The sequence below is a fragment of the Hipposideros armiger genome, unplaced genomic scaffold (genome assembly GCF_001890085.2).
Source record: "Hipposideros armiger isolate ML-2016 unplaced genomic scaffold, ASM189008v1 scaffold_82, whole genome shotgun sequence".
Lineage (NCBI taxonomy): Eukaryota > Metazoa > Chordata > Mammalia > Chiroptera > Hipposideridae > Hipposideros > Hipposideros armiger.
In genome coordinates, this window is record NW_017731432.1 from 773,131 (window position 1) to 792,695 (window position 19,565).

The window sequence follows — 19,565 nt, forward strand, 5'->3', positions numbered from 1 at the left end:
TTCCTCCCATTCTCATTGTTGGGGATTAGGGTCCTGTGTTCCCAAGGGCCTGGTCAGCGTCCTCTCAAATCCTTTACTCCGGCTATTTCAAACCTCGTCCATCTCTTCAGACCCCCTCTCCCCAGCCGTGCTCCCCACCTCTGAGAAGTGGACCTGGCCTCTTCTTCATAGAGGAAGTCAAACCCCCGTGGGAGCTCTCTGGGCTTGCCCCGCCATCGCCCACCTAATCTCTCCCCTTCCCACCTGTCACCATGGAAGCTGCCAGGGCCTTCCTGCTCAGCGCCAGCCCTCCCCCTGCTCTGGATCCCAGGCTCCCGGCTGCCCCTGGGTACTTCATTCATTGATTGCTCCCTCTCTCTCCCACATCTTCAACTTCTCCCTCTCACCTGACTTCTTCCATTCCCCTTCTCTCATCTTAAAAAAAGAAGAAAAAAAAAACTCCCCATGCTCGAGATCCTTCTCCAGCTACCGATCTCAGCCTCTACAATTTGCGTCAAACTTCTTAAAATAGTTATACCCACACTCACTGTCTCTACTTCCTCACCACCTCTCTCCCTTTCTCTCCCCATTGGGCCTGCTCCGCTCCTTCCCTCCCTCCGAGGCTGCCCTTGCCAAGGTACCCAGTGACCAGCTTGTCACCAAATCCAATGAACATTTTTCAGGGTTTATCTCACTTGACCTCTTGGCAGCATTTGACACTGTTGTCCACTCCCTCCTTCCTGAAACGCTTTCTTCGCGTGGCCGGCACCTCTCTCTTCTGATTTCCCTCCCATGTCGCTGGCTGCTCCTTCCCAGCCTGGGTGGAGGGTCTATCCTCCCTCTGCGCCTCTGGGGTTCCACTGAGTGGTCCTCCAAACCTGCCACACTGTTCTCTGGATGGTCTCAGCTGCTCCCCCGGCCTCAGTCACCGCTTCTACCCTGATGTCCTCCAAATCTGCATTCCCAGCTCAGGTCTCTCTCCTCATGCCCAAGTGTCCCTCTCTATCTCAACATGTCCGAAATGGAACTCATCACCCCCGACACTTGCTCCTCCACTGGGGTCTCCTGTCACAGCTTACTCATGGCAACTTCATCCGCCCAGTGCCCACACCAGAAATATGAGCTGTTCTCCCTCATTGTCCCCATTTCCAATTAATCACCGAGTCCTGCTTCCCGACACTTTCTCCAGGCCACCCGCTTCTCTTTAGTGCCGCCACCATCATCTCTCTATAATCTGAATTATTGTGGTGCCGTCTACTTGCTTTTCCTCATCAGTCTCACCTCCTCTAAGCCACACTCCACACAGCCTGAAGCACACATCAGACCATGTCATTCCCTCTCTTAAAACTCTTCAGTGGCTCCCCATTGCTTTTAGGTAAACGTTCATAGTGCCTGGAAGGCGCTGCTCCGGGCCCCTGCTGCTGGCCCTCTCTGGTTTCTCCACCGCCCCTTCACTTCCGGCCCCCGCCATCCAGAACTGCTGCCTGCCCTGGGCTGTCCACAGGCTCCCATGTCTCTGTTGCTTGCACAACCTGCTTTCTCTGCTCGGGTGCACCCCCACCCCTGTCCTTGTTACCTCTTTCAACAAGTCTTCATTGATTCTCCCACTTTGGCTCTGTTGAAGCCCTCTTAGGGCCTCCCCCAACCCCCTTGGCACACTGTCATCACCTCGTCCATCATGTCACTGCTGTGTTATACTTAGTTTCTTAGAGGTCTGGATTATTCATTTCTGGCTTTACAATAAGCCTGGTTGATTGTAGGTGGCAATTAATGTTTCTTAAGTGAATGTCGTTCAGAGAGGTTAGGTAGTAACCTCTTTTCTGCTCTGTGATTCCCCGCCCTCCCCCACCCTCCTCATAACCCCATCTCTCTAGCCTCCAAGCATCTGTCTCTCCAGGAACATCCCAGAGAATCTGGAATTGAGCTCATGGATGACTCTCTCCCTTCTACCCCACTGCTTGAGAGTCATAACACTGATGTCCCCTACCTCATGTTGCAGACAGGGAAACTGAGGCCCAGGGAGGTAGGATGGCTTGGTGGTCCAGGTGGACTTGGGTTCAGGTCCCGGCCTTATGACTTGGGACAATCTTGTGTACCTTTCTTCCTGTCTTCTTTTCCCCTTCTAAATAACAGCTTTAAGAAGATGTCCGCATACCATAAACCACCCCCCTTTTAAAGTGTACAATTCAGTGGTTGTCAGTATATTCACAGAGTTGTGCAGCCATGATAGAACACCTTTCTGAGCCTCCATTTCCTCATTGTTCAGCCTTGGGTGATTACGGTGCTACTCTCATGGGGTTATTATGAGCAGTGATGAAAAATATGCATGCAGAGGGCTTGGCCCAGTCCCTGGCCAACAGGAATCCTTGGCCAGCAGGGGCAGTTATAGGGTTACAGAGCAAATTGGGTAAAGCCAACGTTGGCATGGGACCTGCCTCCTCAGAGGGGCTTTCCTTGACCCCCTGTTTGGTGGCTACTTCTGAGCAGTGATTTGAGCTAGGCCATGGTAGTGGGGGTAATGGGAGGGGGGGCAGGGAAGGCAATGATTACAGTTGTTTAAAAAGCCTTGAGGTAGCTAATAATTGAGTTAGCCATAACCACTCTCAATAGCTAAGCCAGTGATTCTCAAAGTGTGGTCCCCAGAGGAACAGCATTAGTATCACTGGGGAACTTTGTAGAAATGCAAGTCCTCAGGCCCCACGTCACACTTACTGAATCAGACACCCTAGGAGTGGGGTCCAGAAGTCAGTATTTTAATAAGCCCTCCAGGTGATTCTGATGCTGCTATAGTTTGAGAACCGCAGAGCTAAGCAAACCATTCACCTATTCCTTGCTGCCTTTCTGAATGAGTGGGATAGTCACAGAATGGTGGGGGTTGGGGAGGAAGGGTTGTAATGAATCTCACAATAAACCCCAGCCAGGGAGAGCCAGCCAGGCAGTGCCCATCTGTCCTAGCTCTGTCTCCTGGGCTGGGCAAGGGTCCCAAATTGCAGCCAGACATGATAGGCCAAGATGCCCCAGAAAGTGGCTGCCAGTTTGGCCTCTCTACTGAGGAAATTATAGAGGCCCAAGCCAGCCAACTCCTGTGTGCCATCTACACTTGTACAGATGGAGAAACTGAGGCCCCAGAGAGGGCCAGAGACAATCCTTACAGTCCTTATTTGTTGCATAAATGAAGTCACAATCTGGCTCTGGCAGTCACAGCCAGACCCTAGCTCAGGGCTCCTTTCCCCTGTCTTCTCCCTCCCTGAGCTCCAGACATCTGCTGTCCTACTAGTGGGTGTCTGTGTGAGGACCCTTCAGGAAGTGCAAGGCAGCTTGGGGGTCACCTTGAGCTGGGCTTCTAGCCCCAGCTCTGTCATTGATTCACTGTGTGATCTTGAGCAAGTGTATCCTTCCCTAAGCCCCATTTTCTCATCTGGAAGATGGGGGCAATTATTCAGATGCCTGGAACACAAGGTGTTTTCTCTCAAACTAAGTAAATCTGTTCAGCTGTATTGAGCATCTAAGGGTAAGGAAACTCCCAGCCAGTGCATAAAGGCGGGGGATGGGGGGTGGGGGGGGTGAAGTTCAGGGTTTTTTTTAAACAGCATATAGCAAATGGAGCTGGTGAGGGTCGGAGATCTGCCTTCTCTTCTCAGGAAGGGTGTTGGGGAGACTGATGGGCCAGGGATGGATGTGCTGAGAGCTTTGGGCATCTCTTTAGTGGATACAAACTGGGGGCTTTGGTGACATGGCGTCCTGATGTTTAATGTGAATGTCTGCTATTCATTTACTCAGTCTTTCAACCATGCTATGAAAAAATAAATAAATAAAGCAGGGTAAGGGGAGAGAGAGTGGGGATGGGGGCTGTTATTTTGGAGAGAGGGTGGTTGGGGAAAGCGTCTCCAAGGAAGTGATGTTTGAACAGAGAGCTGGATGAGTAAAGGAACAATAAATAAGCAGAGAAAACAGCAAAGTGCAAATCCTGGAGATGGAAATACACCTGGTGTTTTCCAGGAATGGCAAGGCCATCAGAATGCTGGAGCCCAGTGATGGAGGGGTGAGAGGGGAGATCATCAAGTTCAAGAGGTGGGGCTGGGGGCCAGATCTCACAGGGCCTTGCTGGACACGCTGAGGGGTTAGAGTTTTGCTCTCTAAGCATGATGGGAAGTCCGTAGAGAGTTTTGTGGAAAGTGATGGTTTCTGGCTTTGCATCATAAGAGGATCCTTCTGGTTGCTTTGAAGAGAGTGGGTTATAGTAGGGCCAGACTGGAGACAGGGAGACCGGTCAGGGGCAAGAAGGTGGTGGCTTAGTCAGGATGGTGAGCCGTGGCCTGTTCAGAGATATATTCTGAAGGTAGAGCCGATAGAAATTTCTAAAGGATAGTATGTGGAAGCTGATGGAAAAGAGAGTCAAGGGTAATCCTATTCGGCCGAGCCCCTGGGTGGAAGGCGGTGCCATTACTGAGATGGGGAGACTGGAGAGGAGCAAAATTTGAGAGCAAACTGAGAGCTTGTTTTTGGACACATTTTGTTTGAGAGGCCACTAGCCATCCAAGGAGAGACGTTGAGTAGGCAGTTGGACAAGTGAACTGGACTCCGGGGAGAGGCTGTCACACTCTCACACCTGCTAAATGGCCATGGCTATTGAGGTCAGGGGATAGGAGCAGGATTAAAAGTGTTTTTATCCCCCTGTTTGTATTTTTAAGGAAATGCATTTTAAAATTTATATTAGTTTGTTATTACCCATGTTTATTCTAAAAAAAGACTAGAAAATGCAGAGAAACAAAAAAGCAAAACAAAAGCCAACTCAGTCTTAACTTTGCCACCCAGAGATAAGTCCTGCCGACGCTTGGTATGTAGTATAGAAAAAACATCTACAAAAAATTGAAATCACAGTGCCATTAAGACTTTATAATCTGCTTTTTTTCTCTTAACCTATTGTGAAGTGGACATTTGTAGATGTATAACTATTGGCATGGAAAGAAAAGTACGGAGGAAAAAATGTTTGAAACACTCAGTAGACAGCCCCTAGTGTGGCCACTTACTTGAGGATCTGAAGTCAGCTGGGCAACGGGACTGAAGGATTTCTGGCTAGGGTTGGGATGAGGGCTGGATGGGGCTGGAGGAGATGACCTCAGGAAGGGCCCTTCTACCCCTAAGCCCTGTGTCAGCGGCAGTCCCTATCCCCAGTGGATGTGGCTGCTGTTTTCTGTGGTTAGTTACTGAGGAGGAGGAGCTGGTGCTGTCCTCCATGCCTGATGTCTCAGCTGACTTAGCTCTTGCCTGGAACTGGCCAAGGGGACCTCCTCCTCCTTCCTTCATTCAAAACGCCCTTTACCGACATCTGCCACCTACCTCCTCTGCCCAAGGGCATGTGCTGGGGATGTAGCCCTATACCTGCCTTCCAAGCAGGCCAGGAGCCCCTGTCCAAGGAGCTGTAAGTGGGCCAGAGGGGAGCCATGCCCTTTCCATGGCTTTCCTCCTGTCAGCCCCTGCTTTACAGATGAGATTGGCTCAGAGAAGGTAGGTGACTTTCCCAGGGCCACACATACAACAGGACTGGCATTTGAACCCAGGTCTCTCTGACTCTGAGCTCATGCCCCTGCCACGACGACACATGAACACAGATAAAACCATGTAGAAAGCGACTTGGGCCACATACAGAGAGGCCAGCATTGGGAGGGGACAGGAGAGGGGGAGGGGCACTCCAGAGGGCTCCTTAGAGCAGGAATATTATGTGGGGGAAGGGTGAGCAGAGGCTCAGCAGGCTACGATGAAGTGTGTTAGGCAGAATGCAGCATCAGCAGTCCCAGGGCGGGAGACTCTGCGGACATTTGGGGGAAGGCTGTGGGTCAGTCCACAAGGGATGTGTTTCCAGAGAAGTCCATTCCCTCAGGCATCTCTTTCAGGTCATGCTCATGTCCAGCATGCCCCCACCCCAAAGAGAAGCACTTCTGGGAGTCCAGCCACGTTCCCTTTTGCTGCATCTGCAGCTGTGCCTCTCATCCTGCGTCCCTCACATATTCACATCCTCCCAAGGCCACCAGCTTCTCTCCTCATGCCCTTTCCCTCTGCCCATCCTGGGAAGTTAGGAGCCCTGGCTGTAATCTCACCTGTCCTGGACACACTGGGTGACCTTGGGCAATGCCTTTCCCTCTCTGGGCCTCAATTTCCTCATGTGTGCAATTGGGGTTGAGGGAAGTGGTAGAGGAATGGGGTTCTAATGTTCCTTCTATGTCTGAACATCTGGTTCTGGGCCACTCAGCAGCTTCCTACTGCACTCAGGGGCGTTCCAGGCCTCCATGGCACGACCCCATGCTGCCTGATTCTCCTCCCCACACCCTCTCCCCCTGTGCACCCTTCTCTCCCTACCTGTCCTCCCTGATCCCCTTTCCTTCCATAGCTGTCTCATTATGTCATTCCTTAAGAGCTCACGAAGGTGGGGGCAATTGTCCCAATTCTGTAGATGACGCCATGCTTCTGCCACCTTTGGGATCCTAGGGAAGGGGGATTCCTCCCTCAGCCGCTGACCTTCCCTGGCCCCCTAGCTGACCTCTGGGGCACTTCTCTCAAGACAGCCTTAAAACGGAGCCAGGGACTGAGACCACCACTCATGAGTGTCTGAGCCTGGAGGCGTTTCCTGACAGTGGGCCCCTGGGCCAGCCTGTTTCCACTGCCAGCCCAGACCGACCTACCACTCACAGCTGAATGACCACTTCTCTGAGGTGCAAGCCCTGCATCAAGGGCAGTTGAGAGGGCTGTAAAGTGTCTGTGAGCTCAGTAGCCCGGAGCTCAGGGGCTTCTCCATTTGGTGTCCAGCACAGAGCCACAACTCCAGGGAACTCTGATTCTTTTATCTGCTTTCCAGAGAATTCTCCCCAAATAATGCTTCCCTCCTCCTCCAACTACACAGCTTCCTGCCTCGTCTCCTCCACTGTCCTATCCTTCTAGTAGTCTAACCCTCCCCTTCATGCTGCAATTGCAGATTTTTGCTGGTGTTCAGCTGCCTGGTGCTCTCCGTGCTGTCCACTATCCAGGAGCACCAGGAACTTGCCAACGAGTGTCTCCTCATCTTGGTGAGTGCCGGGGTCCCTGACTGAGGGAAACCGTGTGAGGTAGCATCTCTGGGTTCTGGGCAAAGGTGGAGAGAGACTTCTCATACCATGGCTCAGAAAGTGACTTGCTGTGCTGTGTTCCCTGAGCTAGTGGCCATCCCTCTCTGGGCTTCATCTCCTGCTTTACTGCAGGTGTTGGGGGGACCTCCTGCTTCTATGCCAGGGCTTATGATGGGCCCATAGAGGAGGTGAGTAGGTCCCACTCCTTCTCAGGACCCAAACTGCTAATTCTGCCCCAAGTGGGATGATTGTTTTTGAAAAAAATTTCCCCCTAAACAGAAGTATCTTGGAGGGGGACAGCTAACAGACAGCCACTCTTTATGTCACCCAGTCAGGATTAGAAAGTCTGGGATGACTGGGGGTGGCGGGGAGGTTGAGGAGAAAAACCCAGACCGCATATGGGGCCGGGACGGGAGGACAGTCCTTTTGGAAGGGGCCACCTGCCTTTGAGGCTCCTCCTTAGGTTCATCTAGGTAAGAACCCCCAAGAGAGGTGGTCTGAGGAAACTCCTGGGCTGTGTGACCTGGGCCCCGGTCCTAGAGAGTGGGGAGAACTCAGGCCCCTGGCCCCACAGGAATTTGTGATGATTGTGGTGTTTGGCCTGGAGTACATCATCCGCGTCTGGTCTGCTGGATGTTGCTGCCGCTACAGAGGATGGCAGGGCCGCTTCCGCTTTGCCAGAAAACCCTTCTGTGTCATTGGTAATAAGGATTGCCCCCCAACCCCGCGCCTGACCCTTGACCCCGAGCCCCAGGGGTCACACCCTGACCTCATCCCTGATCCAGACCCTGGCCACTGACACAGACTCAACGGACCCTCCCAATCCCCACCACGGCCCCACGATCCCAGGAACCTCGGACCTTGCGTTCCTGACGCGGGGTGGGTTGGTTCCCGGGTGCTAGCCGTGACCTCGCCATCCCCGCCCCTGCAGACTTCATCGTCTTCGTGGCCTCGGTGGCCGTCATCGCCGCGGGCACGCAGGGCAACATCTTTGCCACGTCTGCGTTGCGCAGCATGCGCTTCCTGCAGATCCTGCGCATGGTGCGCATGGACCGCCGCGGCGGCACCTGGAAGCTGCTGGGCTCGGTGGTCTACGCGCACAGCAAGGTGAGGCCGGGTGGGGGCGTGCCCCGGCCCGGTCCGAGCACAGAGGACCGGCGGAAGTGGAGCCCGGGGAGGGAGCCCGGGCGGGGGCAGGGCCTGGGGTGTCAGAACCATTTGTTTACGGAGCGGGACAAGGTGAGGGCAGAAGCTGGGCCGGAGTGGGGCCTGAGGGGTGGGGCTTGAGGATCTCACTTAGAAGCTTCTGGATTCGGGAGTCTAAATGCACAACAAAGTGGGGAGCTGGGACAGGTCTGAGGGTGGGATGGGCTAGATGTGGGGCCAGATCGAAGCTTGAAAGTGGGGTTTGGGGGCGGGACAAGATAGACCTAGGGGCAGAGGCCTGAGAGTGGAACCTGAAAGGTCATGGGCAGCGCCGGGGATGTGTCCTGCAGTTTTGAGAGTGCCTGGCCGTGTGGGGAAGGCGGGGTAGGGTCTCCTTGAAGGGAGGAGCTGAGAGAGAAAGGTTGGCAGAGCCGCAACCAGGGAACTCCTAGAGGTGGGGTATTTTTATCCCCTTCCAGAACATTTCCCATAGGCCATTCTGAGAGCCGGCCACCTCCCCACTTCTCCCAGGTGGGCGCAGCGTTTCCTACTTCCTCATGCCCTTCCACCGCAGTCCTCCCTATGGTCTCACCTGTTGCTGCCCCCACAGGAGCTGATCACCGCCTGGTACATTGGGTTCCTGGTGCTTATCTTCGCCTCCTTCCTGGTCTATCTGGCTGAGAAGGACGCCAACTCCGACTTCTCCTCCTATGCCGACTCGCTCTGGTGGGGAACGGTGCGTGAGGGTCTGTGCAGGACCCCCCTTCGCCCTAGGGCCGTCCCTGACAGTTGTGACCTCCGATTCAGGGTTGAGTGGGTCTGTCCCTGTCCTCTTGGCTAGGGCCGGGAGCCGCTATGACCAGCTGATACTTACCCCAGTGGACTTGCTTGTGCCCCCGTCAAGTCCCCCCACGTCAAGCCCTTGTGACCTGTATACCTTCCCCCTGACCAACATCAAGGAGGGGGGGGTAACTGCCTATGCCCCTCGCCAGTCCCCTTTACAATTCCTTGTGACCAGCCTCTTGTGGGCAACCACGGGGGCTCCTTCCCTCATGATCAGGCTTCTATCTGCCTGTGCCCCCAGCAAGCTCTTTTGGGAGGCCCCTGTGACCAGCCCTGTGGGCAACCTGTTTGTGTCCCCAGATTACACTGACGACCATTGGCTATGGTGACAAGACGCCTCACACGTGGCTGGGCAGGGTCCTGGCTGCTGGCTTCGCCTTACTAGGCGTCTCCTTCTTTGCCTTGCCTGCCGTAAGTCCTCCTCCACCTAGGGTTACCCAGCCTGGGGGAGAGGGGGCCTTCGGGCAGAGCCTGCTAAGCCCTTATCCTTCATTAGCAGTGTGTGGGGGGGGCACCTCAGGTGGGCAGAGATTGCCTTTTGTTGTCCCCGCCGCCACCACAGTCCCCCAACCATGCTTACGCCCCTAGGGCATCCTCGGCTCCGGCTTTGCCCTGAAGGTGCAGGAGCAGCACCGGCAGAAGCACTTCGAGAAGCGGAGGATGCCCGCGGCCAACCTCATCCAGGTACAAGATGCTCAGGAAGCCCCTGAGCTGAACTGGTGGGTCGACACTGTATGCTGACCCTTGTGTCCAGCTTCCAACTGTGACTCCACGTTGAAGCTGAGAGGAGATGTGACTTTTCTGGGGTCACACGCTGGGATGAGAGCTGGGATGCTGACTCAGATTGTAGGAAACTTTCCCCTGTACCAAATGCCCAATTTAGGGTTAGCTAGAGCAGCCCCACTGACCGACTCCGGTCCCAACTCTACATGGCCTGGAGCGGAGTGGAGCCTGGATGAGAGGCCCTAGACCCTGGTAGAGACACCCATTTAGCTGTGCAGCCATCAGTAAACCTGCTCCACTCCCAACACCTTAATTCATTAATTTATTCTACAAGCACTCACACAAATGAATGTTGTGACTACAAACTGAGACAAATGCCTTGAAAGAAAGAAATAGTTCTCTGAAGAGCATTTAACAGGGGACCTGGCCTTGAAGGGGGATTCAGGGAAGACTACGTTGGGAAAATGGCACTTGAGCTGAGAGCTGGATGATGGGTAGGCGTTAACTAGGTGAAGAGGTGAAGGGGAAAGCTTTCAGGGTTAGGGAACAGCATGTGCAGAAAGAAGCTGGCAGGGCTGGAACAGAAAGCTGCAGGAGGAATGGATAATGGGTAGGTGGACTGGGCCTAGACCTGGAGGCCACAGGGAGGAGTTGAACTTTTTCCAAAGAGCAACATGGAACCACTGGCAGGGGAGTGGATGATATGATCACATGTGTGTGTTGAAAAGTGGTGAATGGATTGGAAGGTGACCTAGGCGTGTCGGGGAGACCAGATAAGAGACCGTGGCAACAGTCTGGGTGAAGCAGAGTGCTGGGTGATGCGAACTAGGGTTGTAACAGGTGAGATGGAAAGAAATGGGCAGGTTCTGCATATTTAAGAAGTGAAATTGGTGACATCAGGAGTGAGGGAGAGGGAGGTGATGGGGTGACTTTCATGTTTCTAGCTGGCCCAACTGGATGATGGATGGCCCTCCTCACTGGGGAGGGACCAGATCAGGGGAACGAAGAATGTGAGTTTGCCGGGAGCATGTGGAGTCTGAGGGGCCTCTGAGTGGCAATGCTGAGCAGGCAATTAGATGTATCCAGGTGTGTAGCTGAGAGGACAACGACTGGCTGGGCAGAGGCGGTATGGAGCCATTGCATGTAGACAGTAATGAAGCTCTGGGTGAGCTCACCCAGAGAGGAGAGGAAAGACAGAGAAGAGAAGATGGCCCAGAGCTGGACTTTCAGGAACCGCAAACGTTCATGGCTGGACAGGGAAAGTTGAGCTGGCCAAGGAGAGAGAAGCTGTAGTCAGAGGGCTGGGTAAAAACCGGGAGTGTGTGGCCTCAGCTTCCCCCATTGTGCCGAGGCATTCTGATGGGGCGTGGGCTGAGGCAAGGGCTCTGGTTTGTGTGGCTCTGTGACTCAGCCTTGGCCTCTCCCTGGCCAAGGGTGTGTACACGAGAACCCCTTTGGGACACAGTTCAGGGAATGCTGGCACAGCCCATGTCAGCCTGCCCCCCAGCATGCTGCTCGCTGACTGCCCCCCCATCCCCAAGTCTGACTGGTTCCCCTCCTTATCTCTCCTCCCCAGGGTGGAACCCTGTTCCCCATCCCTGCTATCTCCAGCCACCAGGCCAGCCTTTCCTTCTCACCATCCCCTGGGACACAATGGTCACTGTCCCCTGGGAGCTGGCCTTCCAAGGGGCATTGTAGGGGCAGGCGGCTGGCACTATCCATGCCGAGAGACAGCTGGTATTGTGGCGCCCATAATTAATGAGACAGTCTGGCAGCTGCTCCCCAGCCCAAGCCAGGGGCCTAGGCAAGCAGGAAGTAAAAATATTCCTGTCCTGGGAGGGTGCCTGGCTGGTGAGGTCAGCAGTGGGCAGTCCCTTAAGGACAAGAGGCACCCAAAGAAGGGGGCATCCGGGGCCAGTTCTGCTTTGTCCTGCCTCGCAGCTTCCATGCCCCCTTGCCCTCACTGATCACCCCACACACAGTCCCTCCCTGGCTCTTCTCCTTACCCGGAGGGAGGGAGACATCCCTTCCTCTTGTCTGACCCTCATCCCTTCTACTGCTGAGGAAACCCTGCAGGTCCATGGATGCTGAGGGGTTGGTAGGTGATGCTCTCTACTCCTCAACCCCACAGGCAGTGACAGGCAGCTGGAAAAGATGGGGTGGGTTATTATTAGTGATGATTCACTCAGCATTCATTCCCCACCCTTGCAGAACACTTGCAGAACATCTACCATGTGCTAGAGGATACGTTGGTGACCAAGACACAGCTTACAGTGTAGGAGGAGAAAAAGACATTAATCAAATACACAGTGAACAGCTATCTATCAGCTGTGGTAAGGGAGACAACAGGAGGGCTTAACAGGGGGACTTGGCGTTAAGTGCCAGCTATGTGCCAGGCACTACATTTGGCATTTCATATACATTCACCCATTTAATCCTCACGCTACCCAGTTAGGTAAGTAATATTACATCCATTCTGCAGATGAGGTAACTGAGGCTCTGCAGCTTTACTTAATTTGCCCACACTTGTAAGGGGAACAGTTGGGCTTGGAAACCCATGTCTGCCTGACGACAAAACGCCAGTTCTCAACTCCCGCACTGTAAGGCCCCTGGCTCTGAGGCTGATCTGCTCATCATCTTGGGGAAGTAATTTCTTTCTAGGCTGCCAGTTCTTTGGCTAGTCTTGCTGCTGGCTATGGAATTGGAATTGGCGTCTGGCTCTGCATACCCTTCAGCTGGCCCAGTGTCTGGATTCTCTTGGGCAGAGGGCTGGTGGGAGGTTGAGAGGCCTCACTGATGCCTTGTCTCCCCCTTTCCCTTTCCCCATACCACCAGGCTGCATGGCGTCTGTACTCTACTGACACGAGCCGGGCCTACCTGACAGCCACTTGGTACTACTACGACAGCATCCTCCCATCCTTCAGGTAGGCCGAGCTGCAGGGGGAAGGGTGGGGGGAGGGAGAGAAGGCTGATGGTAATGCCCCTGGAGGACAAGTGGCTGGCACTCTGCCCTGGAGGGTAGGAAAGAGATGATGGCTCCCAAGGGAGCATCCGAGGCTGGTTCTGCAGATTCTACTAACTCGGAACCTGGAATGGTCTCTATCCCACTCTCTATGCCCAGGGAAGGCCATGAACGCTGGACACACATGGCATGGGGTGGAGCCCTGCACCTCTGACTGAGCCTGTGTCCTAGAGTGCTGGCCATCCGTATGCCCACCCAGAATTGATGCCACTCAGGGCAGTGGCATAGCCAGTTCATTTCCCCTCAGCCTGAGTTGAGGGCAGTGTTAGCCCTTGCCAGCCTGGTGTATTGCAGCTGGGTGGAGAAGTGTGGGATGGGCAAGAAAGGGTGTACTGAAGTTGGGTGCAAGCACGACCACACAGCACGACTGTGCGTGAATATGTACCTACTTTCACTGTGCCGGGCAGTGGCCTTAGAACCCAGAGGTGGGCTCGCCCCTCTGGCCCAGGCCAGGGTAAGCCTGCACAGCGGTGGCTCCACACAGGATTATGAATAGCCTCATCAAGGTTCACGCGGCCAGGTGCCTGACCAGGCCCTCAGGTAGGAATGAAGACCATGGAGCACAGCTCAGTCCCGCGGGCAGGTGGGCATCAAGTGAGCATTAAGGTGGGCTAGGCTGCTGTGCTCAGCACTTCTGCGGTGCCTTTGTTTTTGCCTTGTTAGTTCTCCAAGAGCAGCTGTTGCGTGATTCCACTCATTCCTACACCTGGTTGCCCCACTCCCTGCCCTGGAGGCTTCCTAGGGGAGGGGCGGGAGAGAAGGGGCTAGGCAAGGGGGCTCCCAGAATCACACTGGTTCCCCTCCCTCTCTCCACCTGGCAGAGGCAAGCTCCCACCTCAGAGACTAGGGAGGGTGATTAGATTGGAAGAAGCCGCCCTTTCCAGGAGCAGCCCTAAAATGGTTCAAGGCCAGACCTTGGAGTGTGGGGCTGGGCTGGTTTGTTAGAGATATGATGGGTGTTGGGGGGGAGGAGAGATTTTGGGGTGGGGTGGCCTTGGGTCCCCTGGTAAGAGGGACAGAACTTGGTTTGGAGATTCTGGGTCCACTGGGCCTCCTGGTCCTTGGACCTCAGTTTCCTCATCTGTACAATGGGAAGGCAGAAAGGGGAGGTATCCTCCTTGGGTTACGTAAACAGTAAGTAGCCTGGAGAATTAGGGAAAAGCTGAACCCCAATTCTAGTTTCGGAACCCAGACCTGCAGGGAAAGGAAGCTGGGCCATCCACCCTATCCAGTCTCCTCTTCAGCCTGAGTTTCCCTCTACAATCCAGAGTCAGATCTGGAGGCTGAGGATTTTAGGGCTGCCGCTGGCCTCTGGGTCGGCACAGCTCCACATCTAGGCATTCAGTGTGATGGGCAAAGTAAGCTAGATTTGAGTTCCCATTTGCCCCAGAGTTGCGAGGATGCCCTGGAGTTGTGCTTAGCCTGCACAACCACACTTGGCATCCCTGAGGATTTCCCAGGGACTGAGTGTAGAAAGGGAGTGAGGAAACGCTAGTCTCTCCCAGCTCGCACCCCTGCCTGCTCTGGCCTGGGGTATTTGCTGAGCACCTCCAGAGAGGCAGGGCCTGGCAGGACCTGAGCTCAGGAGCTCAGCGCCCACCGAATGAGGGGGTGGTGCCAGGGCCCTGCCTGCTGCTGATGGCGCCCTCTCCTGCAGAGAGCTGGCCCTCTTGTTTGAGCACGTGCAGCGGGCCCGCAATGGGGGCCTACGGCCCCTAGAGGTGCGACGGGCGCCGGTACCCGACGGAGCGCCCTCTCGTTACCCGCCCGTTGCCACCTGCCACCGGCCGGGCAGCGCCTTCTTCTGCCCTGGGGAAAGGTAGGGGCCCTTTGGGGCTGCCACCTCCTCTTGCTTCTCCTCCTTCTCTTCCATTCTTTGTCTCATCCTCTCTCAGACCTGCCTCCAGCCACTACAGGGGTGTCTGGGCCTGTTCTGGGGACTCCCAGGCCTTGTCATGAGGCCTGGTCAGTTGTCGTCGGACAGCCTGACAGGTACAGACTGAGGGCCTCTCTGGAGAGGCCAGGCTGAAGTAACCTTTTTGTCACCTTGGAGAGCGGGGGATCTGTCCACACCATCCTTTCCTATCACCTCCTCCATTCATTCCGTTGTCCTCTTTCTTTCTCTGTTTCCACATCCCCCTCACTCTTCTGTCCCTGCACCCCCATTCCCTCTCGGGAAGCTGGAGAGAGGAGGAGGCCGCTGGCCACAGGTGCTTACGGCTCAGGTAATCGTGGGCACCATCCTGGGGTGTGAGGGCCGGGACCCCCTCCCCCAGCATGTTCTCTTAGGAGAAGGGACTTGACACTGACTTGCCTCTTGGGAACGAGATGCCAGCTGGAAAGAGAGCTCTGTGGCTAAGAACCGCTGTAGGACCTACGTAAACTCAACCAGTGACTAATGCTCTTGTCTTGTGTAACCCTTGTCCACAGCTTTGCTAATCCCAGGCGATCCTCCTGGGATTCTCTCACAATGCCTTTCTTCCTTACTGAGGGACATTTTGCTGCTCCCAACAGTCTTTTTTCCCCTTGACCTGACTCTCCTGGAGATTTTGCATCTTGAAAAATGAACAAAGAAAGAACAATGCTTACCCCAACATAAATGTTCATAGCAGTGGAGTTTCAGGACAGTTTGGATAAGGGGCGCCCCATAACGCACGGTATAGGAAAGTGGCTGCTGCCGCGGAGGTATAAGCTTTGAGGTTAAGGATTCAATCTCCCCTCATTTCTCCCCTGTCTCCTACCCATCTCTCTGTTTTGCCTCACCTTCACACATCATCCCTGCATCTGCCTGCTGGACATCTGGGCCTTGAGCCTCGCGTGTGATGCTGAGGCCCGGGGGAGGGGAGAAGCGGTGAGCCGCTCAGTGGTCAGGAGGAGGAGGTGCGGTGAGAGCTTGCCACCTGATGCTGCGTGTCCTTGAGAGAGTCATCAAGTCACCCCCGCCTCTGGGTCCCGGGCAGAAAATCAGCGATGTTTAAACTGATCAGGGGTTCTTGGTTTTCTGGGTTTCTGGATTGAAAAGCTTGGGGAACGGGAAGGAGGTGGTTTTGATGCAGGGGATACCAAAGGCAGCATTCCTTCCCTGTTCTCAGTGCAGACACCTCTGGCCAGGGGCTGAACAGGAAGTTGAGAGGCGGAACCCGCCACGGGGCTGGAGGGAGGGGAAGCAAGACCAACCAGGCCAGGCTGGGAGCTCCCTGGAAGAGCATTCATGGTGCGACCCCACTCGGATTCTCTACCACTGCCTGAAGGCTGTCATTGTCATCCTCATCCCCATCCAACCTCGGCCTCCAGGCAGACTCAAAGGTTTTGGCATTTGTGCAACCCTGCCTGGCTGAGCTCCCAGTTCACGCTGGTCCCACCTTGCCTGAATAGGAAGGCTCTGGGAACGGAGATTAGCCTGGAGCTCAGCATCTGTGCCACCCTGCACAGCTGTTCTGGGTCCCTGGGCCCCCCAAGTCCTAGGAACAGATTTCTGCTGAGTGCTTGGCCATCACTAACTCCCAACCTTATGTCTTATCTGTTCTAAAGTGTCCGTATGGCTGGGGCTCATGGTGACGGTACTGGAGTGTTCCTTCTACTGAGGGACCCCAGGGGGCTGAGCTGTGACTTCTAGGAGACCAGGCACCAGGCCCAGGACAAACGGCCATATCCTTAATCGTGGCGACCTGGGCCCTATGGGGTGGGTCTCCCAGATGGGACCCGACACACATACACATACACCCGCCTGGTCGGTCGCACCCTCAGTGGTGCTTGTGGATGGACCGAGGCTGAGCACATTTCCAGGACGACAGGAGGAGGACTTCCCGGGGGATGGCATTGTCAGGGCCAGCGCCTCCTCTCTTTGGGGTTTTGCCGTGACTGCTAGAGCAGCGTTTCCCAAAGCGTGGTCCACTGATGGCTTGCATCAGCATCCTGTGGGGTGTTTGTTGAAGAATGCTGAGAGCTGGACCTCTCCCCAAGCCCTCGGAAGCAGCATCTCTGGAGAAGAGGCACAGAATTCGGCATATTTAACTTGCTCCCCAGGAGATCCTCATGCAAAGCTTGAGAACCTTTGCAAATCTGGGAATGTGGCTGGAGGATGATTTGGGTGGGGGTACTTCTCTTCCACCAACAACAGGAGGCCGGCCTCATTTCGGCAGCTCCCCATGGTCTGCCCACCTGTCTCTTTCCCACTAACCTCTGTTTGTGTCTTGTTCTCAACATTCCAGCCAGATGTTTAGTAATAAACGGAGTTTCTTTCGGATCCACGCCAGCTGGAGACCGAGGTACCCCCTCGTCTGCTCCTCCTGTCCCCACTCCTCCTTGCCAAGCCACTTCCGGGGCTGGAGAGGGGGACAGGATGGGCCAAGGACAAGGTGCATGTGCCTGCCGCCTGCCATCTGCCTTGGGGCCCCAACGAGCCCCTTGCCTTCCTGGGAATGCCTCTGCCAAGTCTGGGGGCCTGGGCCTGGTGCCCAATCTGCCAGGAGGGAACTTACAGAAACCTTGGGACGAGTTCTGGCTCTGCTGCTGACCCCTTGTGTGATCTTGGCCAAATTGCTTTGCTTCTCTGGACCTCAGTTTCCCATCTGTGGAATGGGAAGATTGAACTAGAGGCTCTCTGAGGGCCCCTCCCACTCTGACTTTTGCGGGGCCTTGGGTCTAGCTTCCCCCACTGCCCACCTAGGGACCTAGCAGATGCCTGAAGGAGCCGGGATTGGCACCTCCCTCCCTAACCCCAGAGCCCAGCTCTTTTAGCTGCATCACCACTGCATTCATTGTTAACCTGCCCTGTGCCAGGCCCGGCCCTAGGGACACAGTGATGAATAAAATATGGTGCCTGGAGAGTTGCAAAGAGTAATTGCTATTCAGTGGGGTAAGTGCAACAAAAGGAGGAAGCAGAGGGGCTTTGGAGATGGGGTCAGACACTCCCCTCCCGTCTTCCCCCGCCAGGAGGCCCAAAAAGGAGTGGGCATGAAAAGGCATTCCGGGCAAGGGGAAGAGGTGAGAGAGAACACAGCTGTGGCAAAAGACCAGGCGGCCCATTGTGGTCAGATCTGAGAGTGGGAGGTCAGGAGCTGAGGTTGGAGGCAGAGCTGGTTCATGAAGAACCCAGAAGCGCAGTGTGAGCCTCATCCTGTTGTCACTGCCCGGCAGCTTGGACCCATGGAGTCCTGGGTTTCTCCAAAGTACCTCTGGAGGCTTGTCCCATGAGTAGAAGATGAGTGACAGAGGTCCTGGCTACACTACCCAGAGGCAGTGTCTCTTAGAAGTGTGGGTTTTGGATCCAAACCTGGCCACCACTCACTAGCTAGGGGACCTTGGGCCTCAGTCCTCTGTACCTCAGTTTCCTCAATGTAAAACGTGGATGATAACAGGATCTGCTTCCATTCAAACTGTGCCTGGCTCGTAGGAAGTGCTGTATAAATCTCAGCCTCATTTGATTTGGCATGTCGAGCAGTTAAAAGCTTTCTTATTTTAAAAAAGAGCTTGGAAACCATGGCTGTAGGAAATGGGAACACACTGAGGGGTTAAGCTAAGGAGTCTCTGGGTCAGATCTGCCCCTTTGCAGGATGACTTTGGCTGTGTGGGCATGGTGTGCAGGAAGGGCAAGACCAGGTCAGAGGGGCCAGTGATAAAGCTGTTTCCACAGTCCCAAAGAGAGGGCTGTCTGCAGCCCTGGAAGGGGTGGGCTGCCTTTCTTCCTCCCATGACCTTGGCCTTTAGTAGGCAGATGGTGAGTCCCTAAAGAAATTCCCTGTGGAAGTGAGTACAGGGGTTGGGTCCAGCAGGGTAATCAGAGGGCAGCCTGTGCCCAGAGCTTGCCCTACCCTACAGGACAGCCCCAGTCAAGCGTACCTCATCCATCTCCCAGGTACCAACAGACCCCCTGGATCAGTTTCTTCACCTCGGTACCCTTGACATTTTGGGGTGGATAATTGCTTGATGTTGGGAGCTGTCACATGCATTGTAGGATGTTTAGCAGCATCCCTGGTCTCTACCCACTAGGTCCCAGGAGCACGTCCCAGTGTGACAACCAGAATTGTCACCAGACATTGCCAAATGTCTCCCAGTGAGCAAAATCATCCCCAGTTGAGAACCACTGCCCTAGACCCTATCCTGATTTCTTGTTCTAATCTTTGTTCCTTCCATGGGAGCTCTGTGACCTTGGGCAAGTCATTTCACCTCCCCCGACCTCTATAAAATAGGGATGGAAAATATGGAACCCACCACACAAGATGGCTGAGAATTGAGGCAGTCAGATAGGACTTTGCGTGTTTGAAGCAGCCTGGGGAGGGAAGGTGCTTTTTCGCTGTCCACCCTGTGCCAGGTTTCTTTCCATTTTCTTTGAGCTTTTAGGCTCCAAAGAGGCTGACGTGAGCCATTTTCTGGGCCCTGCCCAAGTAGCTGGAATCCAGGGCCACCCCTGGGAAAACAGTGCCTTCTTACATTAAAGAGGAGCCCAGGCCTCTGGCTGGCTGGAAAGTTACAGAACCCCCACAACCCAGACAGGAAGCTCCTTCAACCATCACAGAATCAGAGCTGGAAAGGGACCTTTGAAGGCCTCTAGTACAAGCCCCCAGACCCCTTCCTCCATATATCCTGCTGAGTACAAGCTCAGTCTTGCTTGCATACTTCTCGTGATAGGGAGGTCACCTCCTTCCCCCAGAATACCATTGGAGTGATGTGCTGGGCGCAGAGATCCGGAGTTCTGGGCTCTTGGCTGAGTATCAGGGCCTATTCCACCTCCCTCTCTTCCTCTCCCCGTT

At 54.7% G+C, this 19,565-nt stretch overlaps 1 protein-coding gene across 3 annotated transcripts in view; it reads left to right on the forward strand.

Annotated features, from left to right (window-relative positions):
- Nucleotides 1–19,565, forward strand: part of KCNQ4 (potassium voltage-gated channel subfamily Q member 4) — a 54,593-nt gene that overhangs the window by 22,880 nt on the left and 12,148 nt on the right. For 2 of the 3 annotated variants that reach the window (XM_019643878.1, XM_019643879.1), the window contains exons 2-9: nt 6,950–7,040; nt 7,654–7,780; nt 8,011–8,186; nt 8,836–8,961; nt 9,369–9,479; nt 9,657–9,752; nt 12,627–12,715; nt 14,471–14,632. In XM_019643878.1, the coding sequence (XP_019499423.1) occupies nt 7,663–7,780; nt 8,011–8,186; nt 8,836–8,961; nt 9,369–9,479; nt 9,657–9,752; nt 12,627–12,715; nt 14,471–14,632 (878 nt within the window). In that variant the 5' untranslated portion in view covers nt 6,950–7,040; nt 7,654–7,662. Of the gene's footprint in view, nt 1–6,949; nt 7,041–7,653; nt 7,781–8,010; nt 8,187–8,835; nt 8,962–9,368; nt 9,480–9,656; nt 9,753–12,626; nt 12,716–14,470; nt 14,633–14,993; nt 15,039–19,565 lie in introns of all 3 variants that reach the window. The other variant, XM_019643881.1, reaches the window with a different exon arrangement.